The sequence below is a fragment of the Boleophthalmus pectinirostris genome, unplaced genomic scaffold (assembly GCF_026225935.1).
Source record: "Boleophthalmus pectinirostris isolate CB_2022bp ecotype Guang Dong unplaced genomic scaffold, ASM2622593v1 HiC_scaffold_4, whole genome shotgun sequence".
NCBI classification, from domain to species: Eukaryota; Metazoa; Chordata; class Actinopteri; order Gobiiformes; family Gobiidae; genus Boleophthalmus; species Boleophthalmus pectinirostris.
In genome coordinates, this window is record NW_026571353.1 from 25,511,895 (window position 1) to 25,527,704 (window position 15,810).

General features: G+C 38.1%; 2 protein-coding genes across 2 annotated transcripts; both read left to right on the plus strand.

Moving 5' to 3' along the window:
* The first annotated feature begins 93 nt into the window (after positions 1 to 93).
* Positions 94 to 8,362, plus strand: creb3l3l (cAMP responsive element binding protein 3-like 3 like). Its single transcript, XM_020937925.2, has 10 exons — positions 94 to 233; positions 1,426 to 1,583; positions 2,441 to 2,813; positions 3,514 to 3,629; positions 4,060 to 4,152; positions 4,334 to 4,440; positions 4,766 to 4,834; positions 5,407 to 5,491; positions 5,598 to 5,691; positions 6,526 to 8,362. Exons 2-10 carry the CDS (start codon positions 1,443 to 1,445, stop codon positions 6,927 to 6,929), a joined length of 1,482 nt encoding a protein of 493 aa, XP_020793584.1. The 5' UTR covers positions 94 to 233; positions 1,426 to 1,442; the 3' UTR covers positions 6,930 to 8,362.
* A 4,934-nt stretch (positions 8,363 to 13,296) lies between these two features.
* gadd45ga (growth arrest and DNA-damage-inducible, gamma a) lies at positions 13,297 to 14,728 on the plus strand. Its single transcript, XM_020937914.2, has 4 exons — positions 13,297 to 13,456; positions 13,561 to 13,662; positions 13,773 to 13,983; positions 14,097 to 14,728. Exons 1-4 carry the CDS (start codon positions 13,404 to 13,406, stop codon positions 14,208 to 14,210), a joined length of 480 nt encoding a protein of 159 aa, XP_020793573.1. The 5' UTR covers positions 13,297 to 13,403; the 3' UTR covers positions 14,211 to 14,728.
* Positions 14,729 to 15,810: the final 1,082 nt, after the last annotated feature.

Sequence of the window (15,810 nt, forward strand, 5' to 3'; positions counted from 1 at the left end):
ACGTTCGGTTGTTCTTAATGGACTACAACTCCCAGAAGCCCTTGAGGCAGGAGGAAGTCAGACCTGCCTCTTCCGCCTCTGCGCCGTGACGCAATTTCTGCCTTGTTGGAAGGTGCTTTCATCGGAAACGCAGTGTGGCAGTAGGCGGTATCAGCGAACAAACGGCAAATAGACACCCAAACACCACGGGACCCACTCACTCGTTTGGTATTTTAACTTCTGGGGCTAAAACGGTAAGATATTTACATCAAGATTCTTTATGAGGGGCGCAGATTATGTGCTTAGCTGTGCCAATAAAGACCACACCCTCCCTGGCGATCTAAGTCAGGATTATATCGCAAACATTATGGCTAATTGGTTAAATACATGGTTCCTTTGTAGTTTAGTGAAAATTACGACTGTAGGTGAAGGTTTATGTATTTTTCTTGCATTTTCCTCCTTAGTGGGTCACTGCATAAAATGTAGGTCAGTCATTTTTTTCTTTGGTCTGGTGGTCTACTGTAGCCCACTGTCTGCAGCTCAGCAGGGTGCAGGGCAATACACTAACCATGATTATGCTCATTCTACACACTTCATTTGCAGATAATGAAATATTTAAACGGACAACGTTAAAATTCAAATTTAAAGTAATGTCTTAACCTCGTATTTGTTTTGACACATAAGACAGCTCGTGACAAAGGCATGCGGACGTGGGGGCGGGGCGCATTAAAGATGAGGTCATGCAGAAATTCGGACCTGATGCAATGTTGTAGCTATAATGCTCCTTATATAATGCTGGAGTGTACGTGTACTTGACAAACAAAACATGCCACGTTGCAATTATATTAGATTAATTTGAGTTTTTGTTGAATTAGTTAATTTATTAGACCATAATTAAGGTTATAGCTAAATTATTAAATAACGAGATAGATTATCTCATCAGTGGCCATTACATTATTATTAAATGTAATAAAAACACAATAAAAAAACATGGGAGAAATGCACTTTGATATTTGTGCAATTCATTTTAAATTAACCACACATCACTTTACATATACACACACACACACACACACAATATACACTTACTTACTTATATATACTTATATATACTAGACCGTTGGCCTAAATGGTAAAATGTGGTGATTTTGTACCAATTAATTGCAGCAGGTTTTTAAACATCATTGTAATTTTTGTGAAGGATAATTTTTGCATTTTTTTTTTTATTAATTTGCTCTTGCAGGAGGAGTACTATACAACAGAGAGGGTATTTAAATGTTTTCCTGTGCAAACATTTTGCTTTAGCATACGTTATTGCTCTTCTACACAAGATCAGAGCAGCAGTGCCCCCTATCGCCAAGAATTGGGATAATAATTATTGCATTAACACATGCCACGTGGAATAAGACATATTTCTAATGTTGTGCATGGTTTTATTGTCTATAGTGACCGATTTCCTGCAGATGTCAGTCACTGAAGACCTCCCAGACATGGAGGGGACAGACCTGTTAGGACTGCTCTTCCAAGATGGTGCAGATGGATCCACAGAGCCTTTGTTTTCTGATGGGAATGAGCTCATTGAATCCTGGCTGTCTGAACAAGATGTAAGAGAATTACTTGAATATAACATACTTATTTTTAAGATGACTACCCCCACTCTTTGTAAATTATAATATATAATGTGCTTTTTACAGCTGCTTTTTATAGGGATACACTTAAAATGATACTGGTATAAATAGATATCTTCACCCATCCAGAAATATTGCATGCAAATATTTGCAATATCGGTGCATAAATTTTTAAAGTTCTTATTTTTTAAATCAGTTTGTAGTTCAACACACAATGTAGAGCTGTGCAGAAATATTGCATTACAGTTTTGTTGCTCATTTCGTCAAAGAAAACTTGTTTATGCAGAACACTTGACATTCACTATTTTGATGATTAACATAGATGTGTTTCATATCAACTTTGCACAAGAACTGGTTTAACAAAGAAATATTGTTGGTAAAATGTATTTGGTTCTTAAAAAACAGCAATATATCACAGAGTATCATGTGCAATAGTGAGCCATGTATCATGTATAATATTAATTTAAGATCATCCAAGATAAGAGAACCTTTATTTGTTTCACAATGGGGAAATTCTAGTGCTGCAACCCACAGTTCAAGAACAGCAGGAAAATAGAAATATGCAATCAAAAGTTGCTGTTCAGATATACTTAAAACTACCACAACACTGGGCAAGAATACAAAGCTGCAATGCTATGTTCAGTAAGTGAATATGATTATGGATATGTAGAGCATATGGACAGATTACAATATATGGCAAGTAAAAAGTGACTTAATTGAACTGACATAAAATACATTAATAACTCACTTGTTAGCATAATTATAATTCTTACAAATAATAGCCTACATTATATTTGTATTATACATATGCCCTTGTTTTTTTTCTCCTATAGATGCTGCCTGGTTTGGACACTGAAGACTTCCTGTCCAGCCTGTTGGACGAGGACATGGATGCAATCTGCCCGTCTCACTCTCCTCTGGGCAGTGACAGTGGCATCTCAGATGACAGCAGCGGAGGGGGGCACCACAGCCACAACAGCCCCCACAGCAGTGACATGGTGCCCAGCCCAAGCTACTCCCAGCCCAGCCCGGTGCACTCAGAGCCTGGCCCCTTCACCCCCACAGACTTCCACACGGAGAGCCCCGAGGCGCTGATGGTGCAGGCCGATCACAGCTACTCTCTACTGCAGGGGCCAGACAGGGACATGGACGAGCTGCAGAGTGTCCGTGCCGAGAAACTGGACACAGATGTCTTCATTGATTTAGGTGTGTACTGCTTTAGAGGGTATGGCTGTGAGTTAGAAGTATTTGTACATAAAGGTACACAAAGTAGCTTTTCTGGTGGAGGTATTATTTAATTGGCTTGAATGGCCCACAGTATGACACTAAAATTATCTTTATCCATGGAGACGAGCATGCAAAGCCACCATGTCAAGTTACAGGTCAGATCTGTGAATAAGCAAGCCCACACACAGTAAGAATACATGTATAATATTTTGGCAATAAAACACCTCCTTCAATAAATGCAAACATCTCCATGGAGACAAGCAAGTGGTGGACATCTCACCAGAAAAGTTACATAGTGCACCTTTAAGTTGGTTGTCCAATAAGTGATTGGGTGATTCTTTTGGTATGAATTGTGTATATACGTTTTTGTTTTATGGGTTTGTTAGCATTTATAAAAAAAAAAAGACTACCTGAAACATTAGAAAAGGTTTAAAACACCTTACACATTACACCTTATTGAGTTCTTATTTGCTAGTGAAGTAAATATTTTTTCATTCAGAGTCTATGTTTATATGGATTCCCTAGTTTGCAATGTATTTGGAACTACTAGCATTCGATACCATATCTTAGAGTCCATTAGTATTGCATTACATTGCATTAGTAATAGTATTGATATGAAGGTGTAGTTAATACATCAGACGAGTTGCTGTTGTTAAGGCGGTTGTTTTTGTCCCCTCAGATGACCTGGTGGGTGAGGCCATGGAGGGAGAGGAGGACGTCACCAGTGAGTTGCCTTGTACTCTGGATGTGGAGGACATGGCCGAAGACTCGACTCAGCTCAAACAAACAGAGCAGGTTTGGCTTGTTTTTCTTCCACTCTGTGACATCAAGACTGTGTTAACCAAGCAACAGTCTGATGCATACTCAACAAGCTCAAATCCCAGATACAATCAAATCTGTTCTTCTATATAGCACACTGTGATCCTAATGCATTTATATTAGGCTTCATTAACACCTGCTTGCTAAATAAATGTTAATGTGATTAAATATTGAGATGACAATTCCTTCAATAATCAAACTATTGAAATGTAAAGAAAATATAAGAAAAATAATATATAGTGTAAACTAAAATATGGGAATAATGTCAGATGAAATGGACTCGATCAGATAGAGGATTCAATTAATATATATTTGCTGTATAGATCGAGTAATATTTTTAAAATATATTGTTATAGAGAAAGTCGATTCTGTTTAAAGAAAATTTAATTTGAAAATTATTTTCTAGTTCCAGTTCAAAGAGATTGTGCTCACAGAGGAGGAGAAACGACTTCTGGCCAAAGAGGGTGCCACTATTCCAACACACATGCCTCTCACAAAGGTAAGATAAAATGATACAAAACTTTTATTATGTTGTAGTCATTTAGTTATTGTCAAAGTCGTCATATGCTGATACTTTGACTTTGTTCCCTTTACCAGGATAATTGTACTTGTGTGCTAAAGGCTGTGAGCAGGGCCACTGTTTGCAGCCTGGTTGTGAATAGGAGCTCTTTGTGTAACAGGCTGAGGAGAGGACCTTGAAGAGAGTACGGAGAAAGATCCGGAACAAGCAGTCAGCTCAAGAGAGCCGCAAGAAGAAGAAGGTCTATGTGGACGGACTGGAAAACAGGTGAAGAATAGATTTTAACTTAAGTGTTCAAGGGATTTGTGAAACAGCCTTAAATCTAGGTCCAGAGTTATGGAGTCGTAACATAAGCTTTTTAAGAAAACACAGTCAAACCAAATTTTTAACATCCTATCCTCCATAGTGATGATATTTTGTACTTTTTAAAATATCAGAATTGCAGCATCTTTAAAATCATTATTTTGAAGAATTATGTATCACATTTGAGTTAAAAAAAACAAACAAAAAAACATGTAAACATGCCATCCAACCATTTTGTGACTAAACCTAAACTAAAGTGATGTAACAAAAAATCTGTCTTTGTTCCCAGGGTTGCCATCTGCACAGCACACAACTTGGAGCTGCAGAAGAAAGTCCAGATGCTCCAAAAACAGAACATGTAAGAGTTAAGACTACTTTATACCAACACGAAAAGAGGGAAGAATCAATGAACAGTTTTATCATAGAATCAAAATATATATTGATTCTAATATTGAATATTTTCTAACTACAGGTACATCTAAAAAAATTAGACCCATGTAACCAATATATTATATAGATTCAGATGACGCACAGATTTTTTAATTAATATGACTTAGATAATGAAAGCCAAAATTAAGTTTAAAAAAAAGAATATTATATAAGGTTAATAAAAAGGATATACATTTTTTTCTATGCTCAGTATTTGGCTATTAGCTGCAGCTTTCCCTTGTTACTTTTAACTTGATGGTCTTAAGGGTTTGGTACAGGGGCTATTGACAGTTTGTGATGTTTTGAATAGTCTTATTTCTCTTATAGCCTTACAAACAATCTGAAATCAATCTAAATCTTATTAATCAGTGCATCTCATTCAGATATTGCTTCGAACTTCATATAATAATATTAAAAGACATGCTTGACACTGAAAACTTCACACCTATATCCTTGTTATATACTGTATGTTTATCTAATGTATTTTGATTTCTCTCCCAGGTCTTTGGTCGAGCAGCTGAAGAAACTCCAGTCCATGGTAAAGATGTCCACATTGAAAGCCAGCACCACTAGTACATGTGTTATGGTAAGGGCCGCAGAACACACAGAGTATTGTTGTAGTTGCTATAGCGCCCGGTGGGTAAAATAATACTGAGCCGTTGCTAACTTTGTATGTGGGGCTTTCCTTTCAGGTGTTCCTGTTATCCTTCTGCCTCATCATCTTTCCTTCTGTCAATCCCTTTGGCAGCAAACCAGAACAAAAAGAGCTGTACACCCCGTCCTCAGGTAAGAACGCTGTCTGGAAAACTAACTAAAAAGAGTTTAAGGAAGCATTGTGTAACTTTTCTGGTGGACGGTCCTTTAAATGCATTTCTTCATGGAGATGTTGTTGTGAGAGTATGGTATTAAACCTTTCTATCTACATGGACACCAAACCAGATCAAGTTGTAGGTCAGATCTGTGGAGAGGCAACCCCGCTTACAGTCAGAGTGCCTGTTTTTCTTGGTGTTTTTGAGCTATAAAACCCACCTGCAACTGAATAAATGTAAGATAGAACTGTTTAATGTCATACTGTGGAACATTCCAGGCAGAGCAATGACATACCCACAGAAACAAACAGGTGATGGACCACCAACCAAAATGATGGTAGACATGGACTTTTTGAAAACATAAAGCAAATTCTCCAAAATGAAATTCAGTGCAGAACAAATTTCTAGTTTGGAATTTTTTAAAATTTCTTTAAAAAAAAATTTACTATCAAAGTGAAAGTGATAAATATTTTTTACTAAGGAAGATGAAAGTTAGGGGTTATTTTAGTTCTTTTACTTGCCCTAAATAAACAAATAAATAAAAATAATAAAATAAATAGTCGTGAGCCATTAAAATCTAATGGCACAGATTACTAGTTCCTGATGATATACGATTTCATTCAAACACGTTATACATTCTTGATATTTTATTTTTATTTCATATATTACGTCACATGCATTTATGATATTTGTGCATAAATGTATAACATTCAGCTTTTCAAAATAGCTCTAATATTGAAACTACATTTTAATCACTGTCTAAAATCTGTCTTTTTAATTCTCATATTTAATTATCTCCCTTTTATTCCAGTCATCTCCAGGACCTTGCGCTCCCTGCCTCCGGACAGCGATTCCATCCCATACCTCGAGCCTGATGATGAAGAACCGCTCATCTTAATGACCCAGGAAGTAGAAAATGTAAAAGCTATCTTTGCCGGAGGTCAGAAGAACCACACTCCAGACTATCAGCAAGTAGAGCAGCCTGACTCAGAAACAGGTGTCAACAGCAACTCATCTGCGGACTTCCCCAACCCCAACCAGGCTCTGGATATCAAACCAGGACAGGCAGGTGGAGGGGGGACACTCCAGGAAGGTCCAATAGATAAAGTGTCTGCCTCTGCTGTTGCTTACGAGGTACAAAACTCGAAAGAGAACTGGATAGAAAGAAATCCCCCATCTGTCATACTACAACAACACCGTTCAGATGAGATGTAGTAGTTGAGGTGGATCAGCAGAGGGAGCCATATGATTTTAGCTAGGGAAGTTTGTAAAAAGATGGAAGGGAACTATATGGTATCTAGAGTCATGTTTCTATCTATGCTACTTCCCCCTTTTAACCGCCTTTTGATGTACTACTGTTACTTCATTTGCACTTTGGTCTACCTTGTTTGGCGAGGCAGGAAACGTTGAGATTCCCTAGTATCAGTACTGTGTAGGCTACCTATGAAAAGCACTCTGCTGAGAAGGAAATTGTGTAAACATCACCAAAAAAGAGAATGCAAACGTGTCTTAGAGTTTATTAAATGAAGTTATAGCAATCATGTCCATGCCATAAAATTACAGGGATAACTTTGTTAGACTTGAAGGGGTAACTAGGGCTGCACCAGTGTAGAAAAACTTTGTATTTTAAATAATGCAAGTAGTATGATCTTCAGACTAAAATGGTAGTACAATATTGACTTCATATCACTATTGAGATCAAAGAAAGCTATGACAAGGTGGCTACTGGATACCCAACCTCTGGCATTATTTTAACTAGCCATTTTACTAACAGTTAGCTAAACCTTATCTTAATATAAGACTTTAGGCACAAAGCCTAGAACAAAATTATTTCTGAACTAGCACTTTTTATATGAACATTTTAATTTGTTTGGAACTTATTCAGGGAAATAATGACTTTGTTACAGCTACATGTTTGTGTTATGTATTTTGCTGTAACATTAAGTAGTTAGTGCAGCCCTGGTAGGTACCCGGCCCTCATTAATCGTAGAAGAATGCTGCTTTAACCTCATGATGCTTGACCTAAAGTGGTTATTGGACCACTGTGATGCTTCAGCCATTGCAGGACATTTGGCCATGTAGAAGACTTGTAAAGGTATTAGTAATTCCCTTGTAACAAGGGTGTCATGCTTCTTTCATTTTTGGAATGTTTCTTTGTTTTATTTTTTTATTTTATTTTTAATGTTGTACAGTGAAGCAATGAGTAATGCAAGCTCTAGTTTAATCAGACGCCAAACCATTGACCATGCAGTAGTTGTCAGACCCTTAACTCTTTCTCCAACCGACACCTCTTGTACTTTCTATGCTGTTCGTCTTGATACTTGGCACTTGAAAAAGGGATTTGATAAATATGTACTCAGTAAAGTGTCGCAGTAAAGTATATTCAAAAATGTAATGACCTGTTTTTGTCAGTGAGGCATTTTTGTTTTGTTTTTATGAATATTTTCTATGTTATTAAACATAATCTAAATGTATTTGGAACTGACCTGTTCTAATCAGTACTTATGAGATTTTACATGTGGATCAAGCACTGGCGTTTGACATAGTGTAAATAAGCTTCTATGATTGTAGCTCGCCTGTACATTTGAATTGTTTATGTATAAGACATGTCTGAACATCTATAATAAACCTTTTTTACATCAACAAAACACATGTTTTCTAATCACTTACCATGATAATTTTACAAATCAACAAGAGGCTTCTGACCTTTTTTAATGTAGGCTAATCAAGCATTTAAATGCAAAGAAGGTTAAGAACACTAAGCACAGCAAGAAAGCTCAAATCATATTAATTACTTAATTCACCAGCCTCATAGCATAATTGCCTAAGTTTATATTTTTTTCCAAATTGAGTTTTTTCCATTCAGCTGCCTCATTCTGTCCTCGGTCAGAAGGTCAAAAAGACTTTTACAGTCAAGAAAACATCAACAGCCTCATCTGCAGTTTGTTTTTGTATTTCCCCAAAAACCTTCAAAAATGACTTAGGCAATTATGCTATGAGACTAACACTAACACACAGAGTGATATATCGGTTGGCAGATATATCGGGCTGATATTTGCACTTTTTAATGAATCGGCTATAGGCCTTAAATCTTCAGCACAGGACGATATTTTGTTTTGGCCAACCTGCTGCCTAAACATACACACAGCTTTATTTGAACACTTAAATGCAAATAGCAAACAGCTCAAAATGTGACTATGTACCCTCTTGTAGGTTTGCGGTAAATAGAAAATAATCTAAATCACACCTACATATTCAGTCAAAATACAGTATATCGGCAGAACTTATCGGCCATCAGTTGCTTCTGGATTGTAAATAATCAGTATCAGCATCGGCCATGAAAAAACCCATATCAGTCACTCTCTAGCCAATACCACATTTATCTTATGTTATCAAATTGGAAACCCTCAAAAATGTGTTCACATTTGTTCATTTTATATTTCTGTACTTGATGAAGATGTTAAAATGCCTGCCACAGTTGCAGCAGAGTGCACAGTGACTACAGGCGTGGTGACCAAAACTACAGTGTCATTTAAACTTGTTTGTATTAGAGACTGGTTAATTAAGGACACTTTATGGGAATCATTGTTGCACCATTCTCTCACACATTCATACAGTCAGGGTGGGTAAAGTGTCTTGCCTAGGGACACAGTGACATAATGCAAATGTCATTTATTGTTTTCATCTCAAGCACATCAGAAACGTAAATTGCTTTTAACATAAGATACACAAGACACAAGACAAGCAAAATAAACAAAAACAAACAGATAAAAAAAACTAAAAATAATGTGTTTGTAGGTTGGCACTGCCACTAAGCCACTGCCAAAACAAAACAGGTAGGCTACAATTACTCAAACAAACTAAAACCTATTCGTTATAAATTTGCTTAAGCATGTAAAGCAACCCAAATTTTCCATAGTTTTTAATCTACACCACATTGTAATTTTTTCTGTCAAAATGTTGGCAAGATCCTGAGGAATTTTTCAGTCATTTACTTCCTCAAAAGTGACTTGACAAAACTGTGGTAAACATTGCAGCAGGTTTTACTTGATCTTTGTGGGAAAACCCCTGCTTTCCTCCCAATGGGTTGTTTCAATCGCGTTTTATTTACAGGGACTAGAACGTTTTAAAAATTCCAATTGAAATCCCATTAACAGAAAACATTTATTTGATTTGAATAACAGTTTATATAATCCTGACATACGTTTTCCTTAACTGCTTTTGTTTTCGCCTTGGATAGTCTATATTTGTGTCTGTGCAAACATGTTAGGGGGAAAACACACAGGGAAAAACAGCATGAATCACCATTAGGTCGTCTTAACCGTGACTCATCATACTGTATAAGCCTTACCAGCAGCATGTCGGGGCTTGTTATTTAGGCCAAAGGTTGCGCCACTTACCCACCACCAGATGGCGCACTGTGATCAGAAAACGCACCGGTCTCTTTGCTCCAGAGGAACCACGTGTGCTGACGGGGGCGTAAGGTCTTTGAAATGTCAGAAATCGCCAACACTTGTATCGAAACGTCAACGTGGTTTGGCATTTGAGTATGACAACAACTTTGACCCTTTTGTAACTATGGGGGAAACTTTAACTGGAGATAACTAATAATGTAAATAATTTTGTTGAGATGATTTCTTAGAAGCATGTTGGTCAGTTCTTTTTAAGGTCTATAGTTGCTCAGATTTGACTGACTGATTGAGTTTAAGCTTTTGACTATAGATTACAGTATTTACAGTTTTATTGCTGTTTGGAATTCAGTACACATTATTTTCATGGTACAGTAAATAAAAAAACACAACAAAACACAACTTCTACACATACAAGCACATGGCTGCACACCACAGACTGTAGGCTATACATAAAATAAAACATATCTTTAATAGGGATGTAACGAAATCCAAAACTCACGGTACGATATTATCATGATATGCATCTCACGTTACGATATTTATTGTGATATTTTGGAGAAGCTATTGTAGATAAGGTATTTTGAAAGCAATAAGTATCCTAACAATACTCAGTACAAATCAATACTGTCATAACCCCAAGAATTAGTAAATAAGTAAAAAAAAAAACAAACATATTTCTTCATGTTGTCTGCAATGAAATGAATCATGGTATATGTAGTTCCATATGTTTCTTTGCTGTTACGACTATAAATCAATACATTTAAGCAAATTAACTTGTTATTCGATATATTGTGACAGCCCACGATACGATATCATGACATTTTGGTTATTGTTACATCACTAATCTTTATACATTCTGGGATGCACACACATAGACACATACACAATTACACCTGGTTTAATATATATATATATGCGTCCATGTTTCGTATTACAAATGCTATCACCATATTACCTCGAAATGGAGTGGGAAGACTACAGACTCACATTAAACAGACATTATAAACATACTATAAAGGTGTGTATTTGTTTATATTTGCATTATACTATTCTCTGGTAGATCTTCATTGAGTATTGAGTATTAGAAATTACCTTATGCACTGAGTTTGACACTGAATTCTAATACTGGATACCGGATAAACACTAGGTACGTGACTAAATGTCCGAGTTCATTGCCAATTTTGACCCAGTTTTGTTGTATGGTGCAAAAACAGTCCTGATTTCTTTTAAATGAAACAGCTACAAGGAAGTCTCCATGTAATTCCTTGTAACAACACATGACATTTCATTTCATCAGCGGTTCCTGCTTGTGTAATCATGAAATGCCATTGCTTTGTCCTGTTTATTCTGCTGTTCTTGCTGGTCATGTACCTTGTGTCTTTCTGTACTTTCTGGGGCATTTCATTTTTGTTTTGATTTGACTTCATTTCACTCTGGAAATTTGTCTTGGAAAGAAGCATGACCCTTGCAACACTGTGGGTCTAATAACAAAACAAGAGCAGCATAACAGAGTAGCATTTTAGCAATATGATCTTTTTTTGTTTACAGATTCTATCTTATATTGTATTTTCATAATATGTTTAAAATGTTGACCCATAATAAAAAAAAAAAAACCTGCATATTAACATTTGGCATAGTAGTTTTACAAGTCCCCTAGGGTTCCTGGATTTTCAAAATAAAAAATAAATAAAACTGAATGCATTAGGATGGTTGGAATAAATAAAATTATGAAAAAAGTGCATAACATTGTCCATTCTCAACTCACTTGTGGGTCAGTGTCCAACTTTAAGGACCTCTTATGGTGCATTTTTGCCTAGTAGTCTTTGCTGTAGGTACCTTTCTGAATTAATATGTTATAGGTGACAACTAATGATGATGACTATTCATTTATGACTAATTTTGGGTACTGCAGCTTATCTGAAAAGCTTTTGCATATCATTTCATTTAGGACTGTCCCCTCTAGCATCTTTCCAATCTTTTGAACATATCTCAGTTGACACTGTTGACAACCCCTATTTCATTCAAAACAAACTTAGCATAAACACTTTGCATGCGCCTGTGTTTACCCCCCAATACTTCACTGATGTTGCATTGAAAACTGATAAGTGCCCGGCGCGTGTCAATACAGGAAAGGGGACGAAGGGGGGTCTCCACGCGCATCTGTCGAGCATCTGCCAAGAGCCACTAAAGCCACTGGAGTGTGCCGCCTTCAAAGACCCCCGGGGCCCGTAAGAAAGACCCGGAGCAGGTGGAGGCCTATTGTTATCAGCAGGGCACAAAGTCGACTTTTTATTCCGACACGCGTCCAGTCAAGACAGAGCAGGGCCAATTAAGTGCGCACTCTGAACAAAGGCGACGAGTGGCGTGTGCCGAGGCAACAAGCTGCTCACTGCTGCTTCTAAAATGACCTCTCTGCACTTCCTTGTGTCGCTGGGTCATCACTATCATAGCACTATCTAGTTGGATGCACATGCACTAGCGTGAATGTGTTTACCGTCTGCAGGTGCTGGGTGAGTCTGAGACGCGTTGAGAAGCGTCTAAAAATAGCGCAGTGGCTGGCTGCTTGGGAAGTTCCAGACTAGACTGTATTCTGGAAAAGGCTACCTATTTATCCAAGTGCTTCCCCGGCAGATGCGCAGTCCACATATTGACCAAGCAACATGTTTTTAGCATTGGATAACATGCAGTGTTCCAGGATTGCTTTACAACTTATATAGTGCGTAACAGTTGTATAACATTAGTTGTAAGGTGAACATAAAGACATAATAGTAACTCAATCAACATACTGCTGCGTTTAATGAAATAATAGCTAATAACATTGAAAGGAGAGGGGGCCAAATGCCAGCTGTAATGTGTAGCCCATAACATTCAACATGGGAGTCATAATAATAAGGTCACATTTGTTTAGCACATTTCTTACAAAGCTTTGGTGTTGACTATAGGGCAAGGATTGTTAGTGGAAGGTTCGAGGGGGGATTTCTTGAAAACGCGTAATCCTCGCCCCCACGTGGGTTTGTCAACAAGCCGGGGGTGAACCTTTGCGCAGGGACTTTTGCTTTCCTCACCCAGGCTGAGCGCTCTGAGCCAATGGCAGCAGGCGCGCGGGGAAAGCACCTCCCCTTGCCGAGAAGCCACGCTGACGCGGTATAAGAGCAAGCACAGGCTGCTCAGAGCTCAGAATATCGACAGATACGACACAACAGCAACTACCCTCTAACGAGACTTAACTTTATCCGCTGTTCGCTACTCGGATTCTATTCGCTTGTGGATTATAACTATGACTCTGGAAGAGATGCAAGGACAAGAGACAACCATGGAGAACACTGACAGGTAAATACGCACTAAATACTACTGTGGCGAAACATTCTTAATGCTTTTTCTCAGTGAAATTTTGTGTGCTACAGTGTTCTTATGGTGCTGTATTGTCTTGTCAGGGTGCAAAGTGCAGGCACTGAGCTGGAGGAGCTGCTCCTCGCCGCTAAAAAGGAAGACTATCTGACAGTCGGAGTTTACGAGTCTGCAAAAGTCATGAATGTGTAAGTATCTAAATCATATATTTGTATTTTTTTTCACTTTTATGGTTTTTTTATTTAGCAAATGCAACTTTTCCCAGATTGTAATCCTTTGTCTCCTTGTCTACCCTCAGTGACCCAGACAGCGTGGCTTTCTGTGTGCTGGCCACAGACGAAGAGTATGAGTGCGACATCGCGCTGCAGATTCACTTCACCCTCATCCAGGCTTTTTGCTTCGATAACGACATCAACGTGGTGCGTGTGAACGATATCGACCGCCTCGCAGACCTCGTGGGCGCCGATGAGAGTGGGGAGCCCAAGGACGTGCACTGCATTCTAGTCACGGTACGCACAAGCACCCACGTTTGTGTCATGTCTAATAGTGAGGACAGCTCATGGTGAATCACGCGTAGTTTGAGCACGCTGTACTAATGAATACTTTGTCTTTTTCATTGCAGAGCCCCAGTGCCAGCCCATGGAAGCACTCCTCTTTGGATACTCTGGGGATGTTTTGTGATGAGAGACGCAGCGTTTATGACTGGGTACCGGCTATCACCCTGCCTGAACGCTGAACTGCACAATACCTTAACATTGTTGAAGAAATTCCAAGAGCTTGAGGCGTAGATCTTATTCCGCCTATACTCCTGTCTGGATTAAAGAGGTTTTGCCGCGAGTGTGTGCCCAGTAGCAGCGGCCTCCTCTCCCCGGTGCATCCAGGGACAGTGACAGGCGCATGGGGTCCAAGCTAAGGTCGTGTGAGGACCAAGATGGAGCATAATGGACACTGAGAAGGAAGTGGTGGATTGGTGTCCTGAATGAAGGGACCAATAAGCAAGCAAAGAGGACACTGCAAGAGATGAGAAGGTGGACTTTGAAAGGAATACAGACATTTGGAAAGAATATGGACATTTAAGTTTCTTTTTGCAAATCAGCCAACACTAGGCTACATGGATGGAGCAACCAGAGACTGATCCTGATACAAGCTGTATACATGGACTATATTTTTCTACTTAATGATGCAAAATCAATGCATAAATATTTTATTGATTGTAAAGCTTGAAATTCTTTCTTAATAAATACTGAAAACGAAGTGATGTTGTCAGACATTTCTTTTATCACTGTGCACAGCTCACTTTGCATAGCAGGAAGTAGAGTGCAGAGGCAGAGTTGCAGAGAAATCACGTGGGTGTAGATGAGAAGATCAAACGTAATGGTACAAAGAAGGAAACACCCAGAGAGTCATGGTACCAGTACGTCATAAAAGAAATAGTTTGTGGTAGCAGGAGCAATACATTAGTAGTAGTAGGTGTACTAGTAGCAGTACTAACAGTAGGAGAAACTACCTGCTGACATATGCACTTTGCACAGAGACAGTAGTAGTAATGCAGTAGTTAATAACAGTAGTAGTATTAGTGGTAGAAGTAATAAAGCAACATTAATATCAGCAGTAGTAGAAGTACAGTAGTAGTAGCAGTAACAGTAGGACAAACTACCTGCTGACATGCACTTTACACAGAGGCAGTAGTAGTAATGCAGTAGTGGTAGTAGTATTAGTAGTAGAAGTAGTAATGCTGTATTAGTATTAGTAGTAGCACAGTAATAGTAGTAGTAATTGCAATAACAGGAGGACAAACTACCTGCTGACATATACACTTTGCACAGAGGCAGTAGTAGTAATGCAGTAGTGGTAGTAGTATTAGTAGTAGAAATAGTAAAGCAGCATTAATATTAGTAGTAGTACAGTAATAGTAGTAGTAGCAGTAAGAGTAGGACAAACTACCTGCTGACATATACACTTTGCACAGAAACAGTAGTAGTACTGTTATGGGGGAAGGGGTTGTTCTTTGTTCACTGGGGTGATTGATGTAAGTGCAACTACAAAACAGAGCTCATTAAACTAAACCAAATACTGTAAATTCAAAATGTACCATATAATTCACAACACTGTAAGATATAATTAACAAATAGGAACAAAGTAGATACAAAGTGAAAGAGGAGTTCTTGCATAGTGCAAATTATAGACCTACAAATACAGATACATAATGTCATTTTAACAGTAGCATGGACCTAAACATAGCCGCATGCGAACTTTGAAGAATACCATTTATTTAAAAGAAACACAAATGTCCACTGTATCGAATCATAGACTGCATAGAATTATAAGTGCAAACA

What these genes read in the sequence shown, in the direction of transcription:
- gadd45ga (XM_020937914.2), top strand. Translation starts at nt 13,404, where the DNA reads ATGACTCTGGAAGAGATGCAAGGACAAGAGACAACCATGGAGAACACT. An exon ending in ACCATGGAGAACACTGACAG is followed by an intron (nt 13,457 to 13,560) that starts GTAAATACGCAC and finishes TTGTCTTGTCAG; the next exon opens with GGTGCAAAGTGCAGGCACTG. An exon ending in TGCACTGCATTCTAGTCACG is followed by an intron (nt 13,984 to 14,096) that starts GTACGCACAAGC and finishes TTTTCATTGCAG; the next exon opens with AGCCCCAGTGCCAGCCCATG.
- creb3l3l (XM_020937925.2), top strand. Translation starts at nt 1,443, where the DNA reads ATGTCAGTCACTGAAGACCTCCCAGACATGGAGGGGACAGACCTGTTA. An exon ending in AGCTCAAACAAACAGAGCAG is followed by an intron (nt 3,630 to 4,059) that starts GTTTGGCTTGTT and finishes ATTATTTTCTAG; the next exon opens with TTCCAGTTCAAAGAGATTGT. An exon ending in CCACTAGTACATGTGTTATG is followed by an intron (nt 5,492 to 5,597) that starts GTAAGGGCCGCA and finishes CTTTCCTTTCAG; the next exon opens with GTGTTCCTGTTATCCTTCTG.